This window comes from Nycticebus coucang, chromosome 4, assembly GCF_027406575.1.
Source record: "Nycticebus coucang isolate mNycCou1 chromosome 4, mNycCou1.pri, whole genome shotgun sequence".
Classification (NCBI taxonomy): Eukaryota; Metazoa; Chordata; class Mammalia; order Primates; family Lorisidae; genus Nycticebus; species Nycticebus coucang.
Genome location: NC_069783.1, coordinates 144,153,592 through 144,173,235, shown reverse-complemented (window position 1 = coordinate 144,173,235; position 19,644 = coordinate 144,153,592). Strand labels below are relative to the sequence as shown.

General features: G+C 46.8%; 1 protein-coding gene across 6 annotated transcripts in view; it reads right to left on the bottom strand.

Annotated features, from left to right (window-relative positions):
• KIAA1671 (KIAA1671 ortholog) overlaps positions 1–19,644 on the bottom strand; it is a 216,437-nt gene that overhangs the window by 25,337 nt on the left and 171,456 nt on the right. For all 6 annotated transcript variants that reach the window (XM_053589236.1, XM_053589240.1, XM_053589238.1 and 3 more), the window contains 2 exons: positions 3,724–3,842; positions 1,238–1,487 (listed from right to left, as the gene is read on the bottom strand). In XM_053589236.1, coding sequence (XP_053445211.1) covers positions 1,238–1,487; positions 3,724–3,842 — 369 coding nt within the window. The remainder of the gene's footprint in view (positions 1–1,237; positions 1,488–3,723; positions 3,843–19,644) is intronic.

Below are 19,644 nucleotides of genomic sequence, written 5' to 3'. Positions count from 1 at the left end.
TTGTAAACTCGCTGAGTAGAAGCTTTCCCAGGAAAGTGCTTGTCGCTGGAATCACTGCTGAAGTGGCTATCCACTTACCCAATGTGCGAAAACTGGTGTCACTCTGCCCCTGAGGGTTAGGGCTATAAGGTGGCTCAGACCCCGCCCTTAGGCTACTCAGTTGCTGGGTTACCAGCTCCTGCCAGATTCTTGCTCTGCGACCCTGAGGGCGGAGCTTGCCGGGGCAGATCACTCACAATGGCTCCCTGTGGCCCACAGCCAAACACCATTAGCTCCATCTGGCTCAGTGGCTCAGACTGGGGCTCTAGACAACGGCCAAAGTTCTCCACTCCTGCTCAGGCTCTCCCCAAGGCAGTTCAACCGAGTGCCAAGTCCAAAGACACCAAAACAGTTCGCAGGTAAGGCCTTTCCGGTTTGCAGTCTCACTGTACTTACAGTTGCTGGCGGGTTTAGACCGATTGAACACACGTGACCACTTGCCGGTTTTCCACTGTTTTAGTCCTCCTCTTGGGGTTCAGAAGTCTGTCGCTGACTCCCTGTATCCTCACAAGGATGGTTATAGGGAGATCCCACCAGCCAGAGATGCCCGGAGTCCTATCTCCCCAGACTCACGATGCCCAGATGCAAGGAAGCTGCCACTCGGCCGCCATCTTGCTCCAAAAGCCCAGAACACTTTATTCTTAGTAAAGCATCACAAGAATGGAGAAGCATGAATTCTATGTACTCAATTTTGATATGAGGACAATTAATGACCTAGTACATGGTGGAGGGTGGGGGAAGGGGAGAGCAAGGAAGAACAGAGAGTGGGAAGGAGGAAGGGAGTGGGAGATGGAAGAGCAGAGAGAGAGGAAAGGGAGGAAGGGGATGGGGGGTCTCGGTGTGTGACATACCCTTTGGGGGCAAGACACAAGTACCTAACAAATGCAATCAGTGTAACCTGGTTTCTTATACCCTAAATGATTCCCCAACAATAAAAAAGAAAGAAAGAAAGAAATCTGAGGCTTGAAGATGTGAAGATTTTTGCTCCAAGATGCACAGTGGATATATGGCAGATCCAACTATATGCACAGGTGAGTCCCATCTCAAGGACTGTGCCTTCTGTACCTCCTACAGGGGTACTTGGAATAAGAACAGATTCTATCCCCTGAAAGGGAAATTCGATGGGAGATGCTGGAACTTCATTTAAGAAAAAAATTACTATTTCCAAAGTGGCCAATGCTCCTGGTTATTGACTTACATCAATGAAGGAGAAGTCGTCCACTCTCTTTACAGGGCAGGAGTCCAGTGGGAGTGGCCCCTCTGTTCCATCGGTAGATTCCAGGTCAGTGCTGGAACGGTCCACACTAGTGCTCTGCTGGTCCCTGGAGTATTCGTACTGGTCTCCAGCTGAGGTGGGCTCCGTTTGGGAGGACAGAGAAGATAAGCGGCTACTGGGGGGCTGTTTCTGTGTCGATGTGACACTGCTGTCTGGGGACTCCGGGGCTGAGCTACAAGAAAGGTAAGGAAGGGAGACATGGTTATGTAGGGTGTTTCAGAGAACAGAATTTCAAGTTAAGAAGGTGGCAGAAAGTGCAGCTCAGGGTGTGTTTTATATGCCAGGATACAAGAGACAAACACATCCCAGGAGGAGAAACTCTTTGGAAACAGCAGAAAATATGCCAGCCAGGTGCTGGTACACCTGGCCAGGTGCATAATGGGAGGAGTCAGCCCTGTGCTGTCCCATATGGGAGCCACTTGCCATAGGTGGCTGTTGGGCTATTGGGATGTGGCAAGCGAGAGTGGAGATGTGGTCTGAGTGACAAGTACACACTGGATTTGCAACACTTTGAATGAAAAAAAGAATGTGAAATATCTCATTAATAACTTTTCATGTTAATTACATGTTGAAATTATAGTGTTTTGGATCTGTTGGTTTTGATAAACTATATCATTAAAATCAGTTTCACCTGTTTCTTTTTAATCTTTGGTGTGGCTCCTAGGACATTTTAAATTATGTATATAGCTTATATTTGCAGCTCACATTGTATTTTCTTTTTTGCTTATTATTGACACATTAGAATTATATGTGCTATGGGTACAGGGGGATGTTTCAACACATATATACAGTATATAATGATCAAATCATGACTTTGTATTCCTGTTGGACAGGACAGCCTGACATACAAAGATCAAATGATTACTAGCAGTTACCCATGGGCCAGCAGGGCTAGGTAATGTCTTGCATTTTTTCATTTTCTCATTCAATAAAGATTTACCAAGCACTTACTACAATCCAGGCACTATGCTAAAAACAGTGTCCTTTAATCCTCTTCACAATCTTATGAGGATTATTTTATACTCCTCAAACCTTCACAATTCTTTTAGAATCAAGTTCATGAAATTAAATATTAGCCTTGTTAAAGATGAGGAAACTGAGGCACAGAGATGAATTTGCTTGTACAAAGAGGCAGAACTAGGACTGAGCTTAGTCTGACTCCAGAATGCAGGTCCTCAAATTTCTCCTACTTCTAAAATCTCTTTCCATGATAATATATTCAGGGACTACTCCAATAATTAAACATAAGATAGAAAGTTTATAAATAATTCAAGCCATTAACTCTCTTTCCCCTGGACTCCCTCCAACACACATAAAAAAGATATGTAGTCAAGAGCATAACAAGGAATCCAGGGCCTTCGGGCACAGGGAACCCTAACCTTGAAAAGGGGCAGGTGGACACACCTGATAGGTGGGCCCAACCTCAATAACCCCAAAAATACACCCGTGAGTATAACTTTGGATCCAGGTACTGGCATTTTTCCACGCTTTTGTCAGTCCTGGGATGATTTTATCGCTTGGAATATGGAGGATGTTGGGGGCTGTGGAGCGCGGTGGAGGCAAATCCACAAAGGGCGAGATAAATACCACTGAGAAAGCAGCAGATGGCGCTCCTGCCCAGGGCACGAGAATTTCTTTCTTTTATTTTTTTACAGTGAGTATGCCTTCCTCCTGCAATTACAGACAAAAGGCAGGCCCGAGGAAGGGAGGCTGCAGTGCCAATGCCAGACGGCAGGGGGCGCCCACCCACGGCGAGTGCCCAAGTGGGATTTGTGGGGGTCCAGATGGGGGAGCCAAATGGGGGGCTCCCAGGGTCGCACAGTGTGACATGCGCAAACGGAGACCCAGGCTTCCAAACTCAAAGTCGAGAACCTTGCAGGGGCATTCTAGTCAAACTTAAGTAAGCTCGTTTGCGAAACACCTTTCACAGGGGGAGGAAAAGGCTTTCACAGATAACTTTAAGAAACTTGTTTCCCTTTTATTTTTTTCTTACACCATTTTTAATTCCATCAATCTCAATCCAATTTTATTATTAATGAACTTATCTTTTTTTACTACGGTAAAACGCACATAACATAAAATCTACCATTCAGTGTAGTCACAGAGTTGTGCAATCACCATTGTAAAGTGCTGAAACATTTCCACCACCCCAAAGAAAACTCCGTGGGCATGAAGTAGCCACTCCTCATCCCCTCCTCCCCCAGCCCCCAACCTCCTTCGAGTCTCTGAATTTGCCTGCCTTGGATATTTCATATGTTGTACTCCCTAAATTTCTTTCTTTCTTTTACTTTTTTACAGGGAATATGACTTCCTCTTACAATAAGACAAAAGAGTTTCTAGCGCTCTAGAAATCAACTCCAACCCAGATGCCCATCCCTGAAGCCAGGATCCCCACACAACCATCCTACCTCTCCCTGCTCTGGCGCTGGTCTGTCCATGTCCCATACTGGCTGTCGGCTTCATGCACGAGGGTGTCTGTGTCCTTGGCCTGCGGGGTTCGTCTGGAGAAACACTGCTTCAGCTGGTCCTGCAAGGACAAGCCAGGTGGGAGATTTCTATCCAAGGAAACGTTCAGCGCTGCAGTCCCAACTGACACAAATCACATTGCCTGCCCCCCAAGCTCAAACCTGTCCCAGTTCCCTGCTGCCCACAGAGTTGGGACAGACGTTGTGGCTGAGCACTAGGGATGTCTTGGTTGTCTAGGGCAGTTTTCTTGCCCAAGACAAACCAAGACATCCCAGGACACAGGACTTGTGGTACAACAGCTGGGCAGTCTGAGACAAGGCGGTCACTCTATCTGGCCCCATACAAAGTCCTGCTGGGTGTCACCCCTCCTTGGTAGCCCCTCTCTTGGGGTCACTGCACAGCCCAGCCAAACCTCCCTCTGCCTTCAATACTGCCAAAACTCATCAGGCTGGTTAGGGAATCCCACTCAGGGTGCCTATCGCCACCAGGCTTCCTCCACCAGCATCACGCAAAGCAGCATCCATGGAGCACTGAACTTAGGCCGGGCACCAGGCTAATCTTTGACATGAGATCACTTTGCTGAACTGCAGTCCCTTGACGAGCCTATCCCCATTTTACAGACCAGAAAACTGAGGCTTAGAAAGGTGAAGTGACACACCCCAAATCAAATAGCCAGTAAAGGGCAGCATGGAATTCAAACCCAGGTGAGGGTCTTGCACCCCCCAAGTCCAAACCACTGTGCCCCAGGCAACATCAACCCCTGGTCTGCTACTACGTGGGCTCTCTGCCCTTGGCCTGGGCCCTCAGAGGCGGGCAGGGAGCAAAGGCACTGGCTACTACAGAGCTGGCCACAGGGCCAAGCCCACTGCCTGGCACATGGTGGGCAGCCCATCAATCTCCATTGAATGAACTGTGGCTTATTTTATTTATCCATTTGGCAAATTAAAGCCCATTCCCTGTGACGGAGCCACTGAACCTGTGCTTTAAAAGTCTAATTCCTTGTCTGGGCCACTGGCACAGTAACAGTAACAGTAACAGTTCAAATGGCCTTGGCTGCTTGAGCTTTGATCGACATTCCCAATCACCACCTTTTGCTGAGGAATATGGAGGTAAAGATAAGGGGGTGAGAGTGACCCTGCCCCCAAATCCAGAGAGACCAACAAGGCATGTCTTCAGTCCCATTTGGAGTCAGGAGGCATATTCTGCTGGACTGTGCTTCAGATCATTCATCTCCTGCTCAGAAACATTCAAGGGCTCCCTACTGTCCTCCGACACAATCTCCATGGCCACTTAAAATTGAACTCCAAATTTCCTGTCCAGTCTCATCCCCTGCCCCTGCTCCAAACATACTCCCTGTCCTCCTCTCCCTGATCTGCTATGCACATGCTCCTCCAACTTCCCATCCAGACAGCTTACCCAAAGCTCATGCAGCGCACCGTGACCATTCCTTCCCTAGACTTGTTGCTGTACATGCAGGAGAATTTATCAATTGTACTAGGCAAAGTGGGACACATAAGTTATTTACTCAACAAATATTTACTGAGTACCTAGTATGTGCCAAACACCAGGGAACCAGGAAGTGGGGGTCGCAGAATCTGGGGTTCTGTGCTCAGCAGCTGCACCCTTTAAGATTGGGGTGCTCCAGCATCTTGGGGTCTGGCTGGCACGTAGTAGTTATTGGAGGTGAGCTGACTGGTTCCCAGCAGTAATGCTCTTCCCAGGCATGGCGAGCTGGCCTCTTTTCATCTTCTTTGGAACCATCCTTAGCCAGGCAAGTGTATGTGGCCCAATAGAATGATCGAGTTCCTGGGGAAGCCATGCTGTGTGACCTCAGGGCCATCATTTCCCTCTCTGAGTTGCAGAGAAGTTATAAAGAGTGAGGAAATGGTGGCAACCCCCAGGGCACAAGATGCCAAGTGAGATTTCCCACATGACAGCTCCTGGTACTCAGGGAAAGCCCAAGAAATGCTCACTTCCTTTCCCATTCTCTTTCTCTCATATTTTGGGGATACTCATCTACCCCATCATGGGAATGCTGCAAGTGAGGTATATGCAAAAACTAGAATTCACAATCAGTCCCCCAGTCACCTCTGGTAAGTAGCCACACTCATAGACCCTAATAACATCTGCTGGCCCTATTGTATTACCTGTCAGACTTTTTCTTTCTCTAGGTACCAAAATAATGCATGCTCAACATACAACATTTGGGAATAACAGAAAGTCCCAAAGAATACATTTTAAAATAAGTCATCACCCAAAGACAACATCCTTGCATAGCTCTGTCCAGAATTTTCTGAGTCACTTTTCTGCATCATCATCTCTAATGGCTGAAGAATATTTCACTCTATGAATGCAACATCATTCAATTAGCCAATCCCCAAGTGTTGGGACTATTACATTGCAGATTATTTTTTCACTGCTACAATCAACAACATGATCAACATCTTTGTGACTCCCTACAAGAGAAATTCCTACGTATCGAATCACCAGGTCAAATATAGCACGTCTTTAAGGCTCTGCCACATGATGATCAAGCCAGTCTTGGAACAGGCTGCCCAAGCTCCAAGCCCACAGGCAGCACATGGTAGGGATGGAGTCAGTCCCTGCTTAGGGCGGCTCTTATGTTTTTGCCTTGAAAGGTCACCTAACATGCTCAGAGGCAGAGTACTCTTAACAAGTTCTGAGACCCAGGAATAGAAGTGATCATCTAAGCACACTCTGAGCTGCTTACTGGTTTTCTTTCTTTCTTTTTTTTTTTTTTCATAGTAGAGATCAGGTCTTGCTATGTTGTTCAGACTGGTCTTTTATGATTTTTTATTTCAAATTATTTAGGGGGTACAAATGTTTTTATTACATAGATACCCTGTATGATGTTTAATTCAGGGCTTTTGGTGTTCCTGTTACCAGAATGGTATCACTATACCCAGTAGTAAGTTTTTATTCCTCCCATACACACCTTTCCCCTTCTTGGTCCTTTACATCGCTTCGTGCCTGTGTGTGCCCATCGTGTAGCTCCCACTTATTAGTGAGAACATGTCTTTCCATTCCTAAGATACTTCACTCAGGATAATGGTCTTCAGTTCCATCCCATGTTTCTGGATCTTGGCAAGTGTATCTGATGATTGCTACGAAAGACATCATCCCATTCCTTTTTATGGCTGAGTAGTACTCCATGGCATATACATACCACATTTTTCTTTATCTACTTGCAAAGTGATGGGCACTCTGGTAAATGGCCACGTTCTTTGCAATCATGAACTTTACTGCAATACACATTTCAGTGCAGGTGCTTTTGTATAAAAGGACTTCTTTTCCTTTGGGTAGATACCCAGCAGTGGGATTGCTGAATTGAATGGTAGTCTATGTGTATTTCTTTGAAGAATCACCACAGTTTTCTGTACAGATTGTACGAATTTGCAGTCCCACCAACAGTATAAAAGCACTCTTGTCTCTCTGCATTCACAGCAGCATTTATCGTTTTTTTGACTTTTTAATAATGGCCATTCTGATAAGGGCAAGATGGTATCTCACTGCAGTTTTAATTTGTAATTCCCTGAGGATTAATGATGTTGAACATTTTTTCATGTTTGCTGGCTATTTGTCTTCTTTTGAATAGCTTCTGGTCATGTTTTTTGTATACTTTTTTTTCCTTGATAATTTGAGTTCTTTAAATAATTAAAATTAAGTAATATTAAGAAATCAGTTCCTCAGTGGCACTGTGTTTCAAGGTCTCTGCAGCTCCCTTCCTATGGCTACTATACTGAACAGCAAAGCTAAGTTCAATCACTGCAGAAAGTTCTAGTGGACAGCACTGCTAGAGAACGTCTCATAATATAATAATTATTAGCGACCAGTTTCTTTTCAGTATTCACTGGACAAGCACTGTTTCCAGGACCAGAATACCTGGGTTTGAATCCAGGCTCTACCACATAGTAGCTGTGTGAGCTTTGGTAACTTACTTAACCTCTCTGGGCCTCTACTTAACAAAGTAAACGTTAACTATTACAGTGAATGCCTCTAGCAGGGGTCCTCAAACATTTTAAACAGGGGGCCAGTTCACTGTCCCTCAGACTGTTGGAGGGCCGGACTATAGTTAAAATAAAAACAAAACTATGAACAAATTCCTATGCACACTGCTCATATCTTATTTTGAAGTAATAAAACAAAACGGGAACAAATACAATCACACCATCTCATGTGGCCCACAGGCTATAGTTTGAGGACCCCTGCTTTAATGCGGACCATCAAATTTGGAGTAACAGAATTCATCTTTAATTTGGTTTAAGAAAGCAAGCTGCTTACCAACACTTTCTTCATTTAGTATCCTGGTAAACGCGTGAGCATTACGAGATATTTATGCTTCTACCAGACCAGCAGTGCCTGAGCTTAGCTCTCAGGGCCATGAGGCCTCAAGATCAACCACAATAAAGGCCTGAGACTCTTCTAGAACTTTCTAAAGGTTAGACTGTTTTACTGGCTTTAAAGTGGGAAGCCGTTTCAACTCAGTTTTGCCTCACAGGCTGCTATGAAACCTCTTATTGACTGCAGGCAAGTAGATGTCTACCAGGCAGTCTGAAAATACGCATGGAAGTTAAAAGGCAAACAGAAGAGCTGTGTCCAAATTACTCTTCCTTTATCAATGTCCCCAATCCATATCTCAGTTTTGTCATTTGTCAAAGGATGTTAATCAAGTTCTATAATGTAGACCTGGGAGGACCCCTGAGTCCATTCAGTCAGCCCTTCTTTTTCAGATGAGGAAATGGCCCAGACAGGGCTCTTCGTTTTCATGGGCGTGGAAAGCAGTGCTGGGGAGATGGGCACCCAGGCTCTGGGCTCCTTGTCCAGTGCTCCTGGCAGCTACCAACATTCTACCTGTCCCACCTTCTTCACCATACATCAGGAGGCTCTGAGGAGGAAATGTACATAAAAATTCTCCAAAAAGGAAAAAACCTTAAGAACTTGGCATGTTTAAATACTACTTGCTTACACTAGCTTACCAAGCCCCAAACCTACTAGTGGATGAAAACTCTGGGACCTTGATTGCAGGCAAAGATGACAGCTCTCCAAAGTCCATGCTGGGGAGACCAGGCTAACACACTCCTATAAGGGCTGTGTTAAAACAAGCCATAACACATATTCTGAAATTTAAAACGTGCACACCCCGAACTCGGTAACTCTAATTCAAAAAATTTATCTCAAGGAAATCATGAGATACACTTGCCAAGATCCACGAACACGGACACCTCCCTGCAGGATCAGTTATCATTGCAAAATACTGCAAACGACCTAAACGTTCAGCAGATAGGATTGGTGAAATTCAGTGTCCACACAATGGATAAACACAGGTAAGGTGAACAACATTCAGAAAGGATATTTACTGTCCCAAAAAGATGTTTGCCAAGTATTAGCAAATATTAAAAATAATTATGATGGTAACAAAGCAATGTGTGTTGTGATACCAGTGCCATAAAAATAAACACATAAATTTGAGTATAAGCAAAGAAAAACATCTGGCAGATTTCCATACCAAACTGTTAACAATGATGCTGTCTGGTGGAGAGATAATAGTTTGTCTCTTTATTGATACTTAGTGTATTTAGTAACACACTTGTAATTTTATATCCCAATATAATTAGATCATAAAATAAAATTGGTTAAATCATCCTTCCTAGTACTATCATATTGTACACATCATGAATGAAGAACAATTCAGAAGGGGGCTCGTTATTTGTTAATCTACACCAGAGCTTAGCAAACTTTTTTTTACAAAGGGCCAGATAGTGAACATTTTAGGCTTCGAGGGCCATAAAGTCTCTGTCTGAATTACTCAACTTTGCCATTGTTAACTTGAAAGCAGTTCAGATTAATAGGTAAGCGAATGCACACTGTGTTCCAATAAAACTTTATTTACAAGCAGGTAGCTGGCTAGATTTGGCCGTCAGGCAGTATTTTGCTGATCCTTGATCTCTGGGGAGCTTTTTGATTCATGACTGTACCCAGCTAGCACTTAGAACTAATGCTTGACATTTGGCAGTTGTTGAAAAGATCTGTTGGAGGAATATGTTTCTTGAATTTTTTTATAGCAAGTCAGTATGAGCTTCTTAACCAGAAAAGGCAATATAGTTATGGAAGGTTGGGGAAAAGAGAAGACATTATGCCTGCATGTCTTTTGGGGTGTTTGACACATCCACCTAAGAACCCTTAGTAAGGCCCGTGTGAGCGGCACACAGCTGACAGAGCAATTCTGAGAAATTCCAGAACTCTGTCTCATAACCTCTGCAACTATATACTCCCAGCCGTGCAGGGAGCTCTGTGGTTACAGGGCCCAGGCTGTCATGGGGGATACCTGCTCTGTCAGTGCCACTGAGGGCCTGTAGCACCTCACCAGCCTGTGTCTAGGTCAGACCTACAACAATCACACCAGCAATAACAATGAGGGCTGACCTACAACATGCCCATCACTATGCCGTGGAAAGCTACCAGCAACTGTGAAGTAGGAGCCCTCATGGACCCATTTTACAGAGGAGGAGACCAAGACCCAGACAAGCAATTCAACATGCCCGAGGTTACACAGTTTGAAAGTAGTAGAGATGGGATTTGAATCTGGGTCTGCCTGACACCCACAATCGTGCTCTCCAAAGCTGCCATGTGCTCTCCCACAATGACCATTTTTCAGAGGAGAAAACTAAGGGCCAGAGGAGAGAAGCCCAGCCAGGCCTAGAACCCAGTATCTTGACGCTTGGTCAGCTCAGTCCACCCCTAAGTGTGCCCATAGGTGGGGTCTCAGGCCAGGAGGAGGAGAAAGGGAAGGGGGTAGGGGTCAGGATGGGCCAAGTCCCCCAGTTTGTCTTACACCCACTCTGCACTCCAGGATGGTCTTTTAAAAGGTCCAGCATGACCTTCACACACATCGCCTGAACAAGCCCTCTCTGTCATCCTGAAAACAAAGCCTGGATTCTCCCTGTAGCCTCTGAGGCCTGCTTGCCCAGCACTCCCTTCGCTCCCTCGGCCTTCTGTTCCAGCCATGCTGAGCTCTGCATGCACAGGGCATTGCCACAGGCCTAGCTGAGCCATTGGCTCTGCCCACGATGCCCCCTTTACCTGGCCAAGGGGTTCTCCTCCTTCAGACTGTACAGTGACATCAGCTCCTCCCAGAGCCTTCCCTGACCCCCCAGGCTAGGTGGGAGTCCTCTTCTCCAGAGCCCTGACCTCAATGTGTGGTTCTAAAACCATTCCTATGATAGGTTGACTGCATGTCCCTCTCAGCACAAAGTTTCCAAGAGGAAACTTGTCCCCGCAGGATTCTCAGTGCTTAGTTACAGTACCCAGCACATACTAAATGCTGGAGATGGAGGGAAGGAGAAGGGGGAAGAAAGGGTAAGAGAGATAAGAAAGAAGGAAAAAGTAAGTTTGGAAGGGAGGACTAGAGGAGGGAGGGGTGGCAAGGAAGGCAGGCAGACTGAAGGAAGTGAATGCGGCTGGGGCTAAGCAGAGCCCTTGGGACCCTCTCTCTAAGCTGCCAGCAAAAACTCTCATAGTAGGTTCGGCTGGCACCTGTAGCTCAGCAGCTAGGGAGCTCAGCCACATACACCGGAGCTGGCAGGTTTGAACCCAGCCTGGACCAGCCAAGCAACAATGACAACTACAACCAAAAAATAGCCAGGTGTTATGGTGGGCGCCTGTAGTCCCAGCTACTTGGGAGGCTGAGGCAAGAGAATTGCTTAAGCCCAAGAGTTTGAGGTTGCTGTGAGGTGTGACACCACAGCACTCTACTGAGGGTAACAGTAAGACTGTCTTAAAAATAAAAAAATAAAAAGGTCTCATAGTACCATAGCATCCCTGCCCATGGACTTGGGTCCCAGTGATGGGCTTCTGGGCAGACCACAGCAGCACCTCCGATGACAGCAGAAACCAGGCCCTGCCTCTGCCCCATTCAATGGCAGGAGAAGGGGTGATGCTTCCCAGGGAAAGTTGGTGGGACACCAGTCACGGGCCCTTCTCAATGGGCTCCAAGAACAACAGTGCAGGTGTGGCCAGGTGCAGCCAGGTATGGACAAGTAAGGACAGGTGTGGCTAGATGTGGCCGGGTGTGGCCACACTGCGGTGGCTTGAGTAGGGGCATGGCTAGAGGTCTGGGCTGCTTGCCTGGCTATAGTCCATTCAGGACATGTGTGCACTCCCTCAGTGGGGCAGGGAGGCCTCGGGGTCATCTCTGAGGTTGGTGGTGAGCTTAGAGTAGAGAGAGGATTGGGAGGGGGAGACAGACAGGCAAACAGAGGCAGAGTAAGACAGTCACTGAGAAACACACAGACAAGGACACAAGGCAAGGGTAACAGAGAGGCATGCAAGGCGTTGTGTCCAGGCCTCTGAACGAGGGGGCTCAACAGGCCCACCCGAGCTGTGGCTCTGTCCACAGGGACACACCTGTGTTTATGTGGCTGGGTTCCACCCCATGACCCATAATGGTGAGCATGGGTGCCAGCCTCAGCTCTGGGTCCACTCCCAGGGTGACCTGAGCCCTAGTGAGTGAAGGCCTCAATGGCCTTTTGCAGCTGGATGGCCAACCTCTGACCAAGGGCTCACATCCAGTGATGACAAAACCCATCTGCGCAATCTGTTATTTCCCAGAGAAAAGGGTTTGGTTCATGACCCTTTAAATGAACGTATACTCAGATGGTTCCCACCATATTGGCAGTGTGTCCACCTAAATAATGATAAAATGTTGTCCATTCCTTGGTGCTTGAATAAAACCAGTTTTTATAAACACTCTGTAGGTAAGCTGAAGGCCTCTGATGCTCAGCAAACTAAATCACAAACTTTTAGGCTGCAGATGCAACATCAACCTACCCCAGTGTTCCAAGACACTGGATTTGGGACAGGTTAGTGGCTCTGAACGAGGGCTCTATGATACAACAGATGAGGACATGTCTAGCTCTGCCATTTGCTAGCTGTAACTCAACCTTTCTAAACCTCAATTTCCCCATCTGTAAAATGGAGATGGAGAAGATGCTTAGAAGTGCTGGGAGGATTCTGTAAAATGTTTGGCAAGAGGTTGCACATGGTCAGTGCTAGACAGATGCAAGTTCACGTGATAGTGAGAATGTCTGCTGTTGAGTTCCCCAAACACATCATTTTGGCAAACACTGTAACAACGTGCTAAAGAGGCTCTGGTGAGGTAGTCCTGCCATTCAGCTACGACCCAGCAGAGCTGTCTAAACCAGTTCCCTGAGTATCTCCCTCGACCTGGACTTTAGTCCAAGGTCACCGTGGGGAAGGTCCCACATCACAAAGTGACCCTGTGCCCCAGCTCTGCAGGGCAAATGAGTCTTCTACCATGATGCACAGGCTGCAAAATGATGGCTCCGGCAGAGACATGCTGTCTCCAATGGACAAGTGTTACCCAAACTGACAGGAACACAAGTTTGCAGTTGGTCCCCAAGAGGTATATTTGGTTTCCCAACAAGGCTCTGAGCAGGAGCTTCCTCAGAGGCTATAAACAGAAACAGCAGCTGGGCTGGGAGGCCCAGGCTCAGGGTAGCCTCAGAGATAGGGTTACCCCCAACCCAAGTAGCCTACCGGCACTCTGGAGCCTGCTTTCTAGGTGTCAGAGGTGGGCAAGGAGGTGATAAAAATAGTAAAAGCCACAAACACTTAAGAGGCACCAACTGTGTGCCTGACACCATGTGAAATTTCTTGTGCAGACCATCCAGTTTAATTCCCATAATAGACACTATGGAATATCCCCATTTCACAGGTAAGGGAGCAGAGGCTCTGAGAAGTTAAATAGAAACAACAGGGCAGCGCCTATGGCTCAGTGAGTAGGGCGCTGGCCCCATATACCAAGGCTGGTGGGTTTGAACCTGGCCCCGGCCAAACTGCAACAAAAAATAGCTGGGCTTTGTGGCAGGCATCTGTAGTCCCAGCTACTTGGGAGGCTGAACCAAGAGAATCACCTAAGCCCAGGAGCTGGAGGTTGCTGTGAGCTGTGAAGCCACAGCACTCTACCAAAGGTGACAAAGTAAGACTGTGTCTCTAAAAGAAAAAAAACAAAAAAGAAAGAAAGAAACTACAGCAGACATTTATATGGTGTTTACTGTATGCCAAGCTACCACATTCAGTCCTAAGAACCAGGTATTGCTATCGCCCCCGCTTTCCAGATGGGAAGACTGAGGCACAGCCTGATTCAAACCTCTTGCCCCCCACCCCCCACTCTGCCAACACCTGTTGTAATTTCACCCAGGAGATCCTCCTAGGCAATGTCAGGCTGGGAGCTGCTAGGAATGTGTCCTTAAAATGAAGCTCAGACAACAACCCCCACAAGAAGTCTCCTCGGGCTGCCCAGTCCCTATGCCCAGGTGAGCCCTTGACATCCCCAACCAACTTTCACCCCAACACAGAAATTATTATGCTGAGCTAGGGTTACTGTTTGTCTTCCAAACTGTGAGCTCCCTAAGGGCAGCAATGGGGGCTGTTCCCCTTCAAACCCCAGTGCCAGTTTAGAGACAGCCACAGGGGACAGAAAGTGATGGATAGTGCAGAGATGAATGAATGCATGAAAAAATAAACCCATAAATGGCCCTTCTCTAATGGCTATAAACGACACCGCTGCTTACCTAAATCATCATGATACTGCACAGGAGCATGTCTGTTTTTATATACAGCCTTACAGTATAATTCTTGCTGCTTTTTAAAATAATGAAGTGCTTTTTATAAAACACCATGTGCAGTGTGCTGACATTGAAAGTAGGGTGGCCAGTGGGATACATTTAAGGTGCTAATAGGAGAGACTGATACCAAGGGAGGGAGAAATCCCCCAAATAATCAGGAACTTTGGTGCAGAGGGACGAGAGGAGCACAGAACCTTCTAGAAGTATTGTGATACTCTTGCATGGGGACCAAATAATTTGATTTTCCTTTTCAGTCTAAAGTTCTATTAATAAAAGTTCTACAGTTCTAACGTTAAGATGAGCCAAGGGAAAGGGAAATTTGGAGTTTTAAAAAAATGTACTTAACCTAAATTCCAGAATAATTATAACATGGAATACTACTTAATTGTTAGAAAGAATTGCTAACAAGAACAAGGGGGATGGAAATGTACTGGTATGAACAACCTCCAAGATGTGCTGTCCAGGGGGACAGCAAGGTGCAAAGTAACAGGTGCAGCAGCTGCCATTTGCCTATGGAGGGAAAAATTGTAAATATTTGAAAATGCGGGAAAAGTCCATTAATACACGTCTTTAGGAGGGGGGCTTGAGTGACCGGGGAAGGGAAGAGGAGTCAGGTTTTTTATTCTAACTCCTTTTATATTTTGTAACATTTGCAGTTGGTAAAATAAAAAGTATATTTAAAAAATGTATAATGACACATAAATATATAATTTTTTTTATGTTTCCCAGCATCTCCTCTTTGCTCCCACCCCAACTTGGCTTCTCTTGGAGGGATTCTTAAAACAGCCTAAGCCAAATTTGACTTCTTTTTTTGAAACATCACATGTCAAAACATCTCACAGTTTATTTTAGGCAAGGGCTCAACTTGTCAGGTGACAGAATTGCAGCCTGGAAGTGTGTCAACTGCTGAGAAGTAGGGACCTGCGTCTGCCCCCTGACTAACACAGGACCCCAGATCCTCCACACTGAGGCCCCGGAGTGCTCTCCCTGGTAGAACAGAGCTGCCAGCTCAGCCATGATCTGTGGGTCCGATCACAGTACGGTGTCCCGCCATGGCTTCTCCACCCCGCTGTGGGCAGTTCATCCGGCAGAGATGCACACAGACACAAACGCACATGTACATGTATGTGCACGCGGTTGCACACACACCAAAATACACATATACACACATGCACACACACGCAGGCATGTACCTTTATATATACACACGAGTGCATTTACACACAAAATCACAAACACATTTACACATGGTTCACACAAATATACACACATACAAATATATACACCGATGCACACACATACAAAAAAAGCAGTCAACACAAAAACACATAAGTACATGCACAACCAAAGACAGCTCCATATACACAAATAGACACACAAAGAAACACATACATACACAAATACCCAAAACATACCATACACATAGACGCACACACACAAACTCACATACAAAGCCATGGTCACAGCAGTGCTGATTCTGGTAACAGCACACACAACTCAACTGTTCTTCCCTGAGGGCACCTGATTCATGAACTACAGCTTGTTGGTGCAAGAGAATAATGAAGTGCAGCCATTAGAAACAATGACGTAAAAATTCCACGGCCTCTATGGGAAGATGCAGTATCATTATACCTAAGTTTAGGAAGAGCAAGGGGCAGGGAACTGGGGCTTAAATCGCCATTCTTGGCATCTTGAGTTCCATGGATTAGTAAAGGTTTTCTATCCCAAGCTTCCAAGGTCCTCCTTGGAAGGACCCTCTGAGCCTCAGAGGGTCCACTGCTGCGTGTGACAAGGAGGCAAGGAACATGGTCTCAGCTTTGAAAAGTAGATCAGAATTGGACAGGTGGGGACATCAGAGAAAGCACAGCAGGCAGAGGGGACAGCCTGGGGCAGGCAAATGCCATGTTTATTAAGAGCTACTTAATAAACTACTATGTTGTGGGTACCATGACAGGTACTGCAAGCCCCCCACCCACCCTGCTCGGTAGGCGTATGACCCACCTCACCAAGCTGGGACCTCAAGGAACCCCCAGTGGGGGCCCAAGGAGAGGAGACTTTGGAGCATGAGGCATGAATGAAGCTGCCCTTCTCCTGGAATCAGGGGTCCTGGGAGGGAGGGGGGGTTGTCATGCCTGAGAGCTGAAAGCTGTCAGCTGGCATGGTGACTCCTTTGTGAAGAACACCCAGTCCCACACCCAGCCGCATATGAAGGGGGAAAACCAGTTGGGCTGACATTCCACTGCCTGATGCGGAGCCAAGGGCTCTGTTTCCTTCTGGTGCCCAGCCCAGCTTGTGGCTTTGTTCAAGACCCTGCCCAGGGCCCAGAGCGCCGCCTGTTCTAACTCATAGCTAGCTCCACCCACCCTCTTTCCCAGTCCACACCTGGGTAAGCCAGAGAACTCTGGAAAACACCCAAGTGGATGTTATCTCTTTGGCCAACCCTTCCCAGTGCCCAAGGAGGGGCAGAATTGCATCCATGGCTATTGAGTCGTGCATTGGGCAGAGCAACCTGGTGGGCCCTTGGGAAGCCACAACAGTGAGCTCTAGGATGCAGGGAGTGGGTACCTTGAAGCTGGACTGTGAGCTGGCTGAAAAGCTTGGAACATTAGGAGAGCCTAGAGGCCCATTCAGGCAGAGACAGGGCCTGTGTCAAGACCCACAAACAAAACAACGGCCCCATGGGGGAGGAGCTGGGGCACACGAGGTTCTCAGGCATGCTGGTGAAGCCCTGCACATCCTTGGAGCCCAAGCTCACTGGTCAGACTCAGCAATCCGACTTAGTGACTCTGAAAGGCTCACAAAGGCACAGGAGTACCACAGCAAGCATGTCCAGTGGTAGAAGGGCTGTTTCCCAATATGGGGCAATATCCAGGGGCTGAGACTGTGGGCATCTCAGCTCACTGTGGGTGAGCAGGTACCCTGGAGCAGGTGTTCAGCAATGCACTTTACTGTGCCAGCCCCTAAAGAGGCCCACCTGTGAAGTGGCTTATACTGCCACAACTCAGCTGGGCCCAACTCCAAAGCCAGCGGTCAGGTCTATTTCTAATTCAGTACTGTTCAGTGTTTAGAAAGTCAATGTGCGGAAACAGTGTATATTGTAAAACACACCTCTCCCCAGCCCGGTGGGGTCTAAGGCAGGGTTTCCCAGCAGTGGCACCATGGACACAGGGTGGGGGCTGTCCGGTGCACTGGCTACTATTTTAAAGTCACCAACATCAGCAGCAACCCAACCTCACAATCATGATAACTGAAAATGTCTGCAGACATAGCCAAATGTCAACTGGGGAGCAAAGTCACCCCTAGTCGAGAACTACTAGTCTAGTTCATGCATTCTCAGTAAAGGGGACAAAAAATTGGTTGGGGGGGGTGCATATGAAAAAAATCTTATCTTTCAATGTATAAAGCACAGGTACGTTTACGGTACCTACCTAGATGTACAATACATCTGCAGTGTTGAAATTTCATAGCAAGGCAATAACTAGGAGAAAAAGCTTTAGAAAGGCCCCTTGGGGGATGATAAATGCAGAGAACAAGGTTGATGAATGTAGGAGCATGGCAACACTCCACAAGCAAACGTGTTAACATTTCTGCAGCAGCAGGTAGGAGGAGCCGAACCTTCTGGAATAACATATACCATGAATAACCTCACATCAATGCACAGGTGTAGGGGTAGTTTTGTCTCAAATGAGAGCTTTTTGGATTTCACAATGGTGGATCAGGAATTGCAAAGCTGGTATGACATTTTTACATATGTACAGGAAAATACTGAGACGCAGAGAAATTAAGCAACTTGCCTGTGTGTGCGCCTGTGGGCATGCATGTGTGGATATGCATTTACGGGTATGCGCGCAGGCTCACACCCAGGTCTAACTGTACACCAGGGGGATTTAATCATCCCCACACCTGACACATGTAACAACCATGACTATGGACTTAAACCCACTCAGCCTTAAAACTACATATGCTCTTTGTCTTTGTCCTACTCACTCTACCACTAAGAGTCACTCTAAAAGTTATTCTGAATAGGCGGGCGGCGCCTGTGGCTCAGTGAGTAGGGCGCTGGCCCCATATGCCGAGGGTGGTGGGTTCAAACCCAGCCCCGGCCAAACTGCAACAACAACAACAAAATAGCCGGGCGTTGTGGCGGGCGCCTGTAGTCCCAGCTGTTTGGGAGGCTGAGGCAAGAGAATCACATAAGCCCAAGAGCTGGAGGTTGCTGTGAGCCGTGTGACACCATGGCACTCTACCGAGGGCAGTAAAGTGAGACTCTGTCTCTACAAAAAAAAAAGTTATTCTGAATAGGCAGGTGTGGGAGAACAAATGCCCAGTGATATTGACTACACCTTTATTGTGGGAGGCAGACAGGCTCATCTCTCTGCAGGGTGTCTCAATCCAGGGTCAAGCAAGCAGACAGGATATCCCTGGGGGCTCTTTATCAAGACCACCAAAGATGAAATGCAGATTAGACAGGGTAAAGTCATAAAGACCATCCTTACACAGATAGTCAGGAGGTGGGCAGTGCCGAGACTTTGAACTCCTGATCCACAGTTAGATTAGGGAAACTGGGTTGTTTGCCCTGCAGAGATAAAACTTGTTTTCCCCCTCCTCCTTTCTGAATGTTATCGGGCATACCCAGCCTTATTCTTCTACCCATCCTTGGGAGGGAGGAGGAACTTGGGATTCCTTTTTTCCTATTTTTGAATTTTGACACTTTTGCATCTTTTCACGAATGCTTTGTCTTCTAGATCAATCAAAGGTTTCTGAGGAGTCAGAGGGCTACTGCAATGTCACGGCCATCTGCCACTTGGCATGTGAGTCAATGTACACCCCTCCAGTCTACCCAGACTTTATACATTCAGTTAATATAAAGTCTTGTTATTTCCCCAGTGTCATCTCCCTTGTTGACCCCCAACCCAGGTCGGGGTCCCCACAGAACCCCAACAATTTATAAGACAGAAAAACTAAAAACAACTGAAGTATCCAAAAATTGATCAAAACCTGACCAAATGAAGTAGGCATAACCCAAAATGTGGAATTCTGCACAGCCACTGAAAATGAGGCCACAGGTTTATCTCTACTCACTGACACAGGACGTCAGTCATAGCAGAGAAGATGAAAACACACCAGGTACCAAAGAGCTCAGGTAGTGTAATTTGATTTCATTTATCTGCCTATGTTATGGATATATGTGCAAAA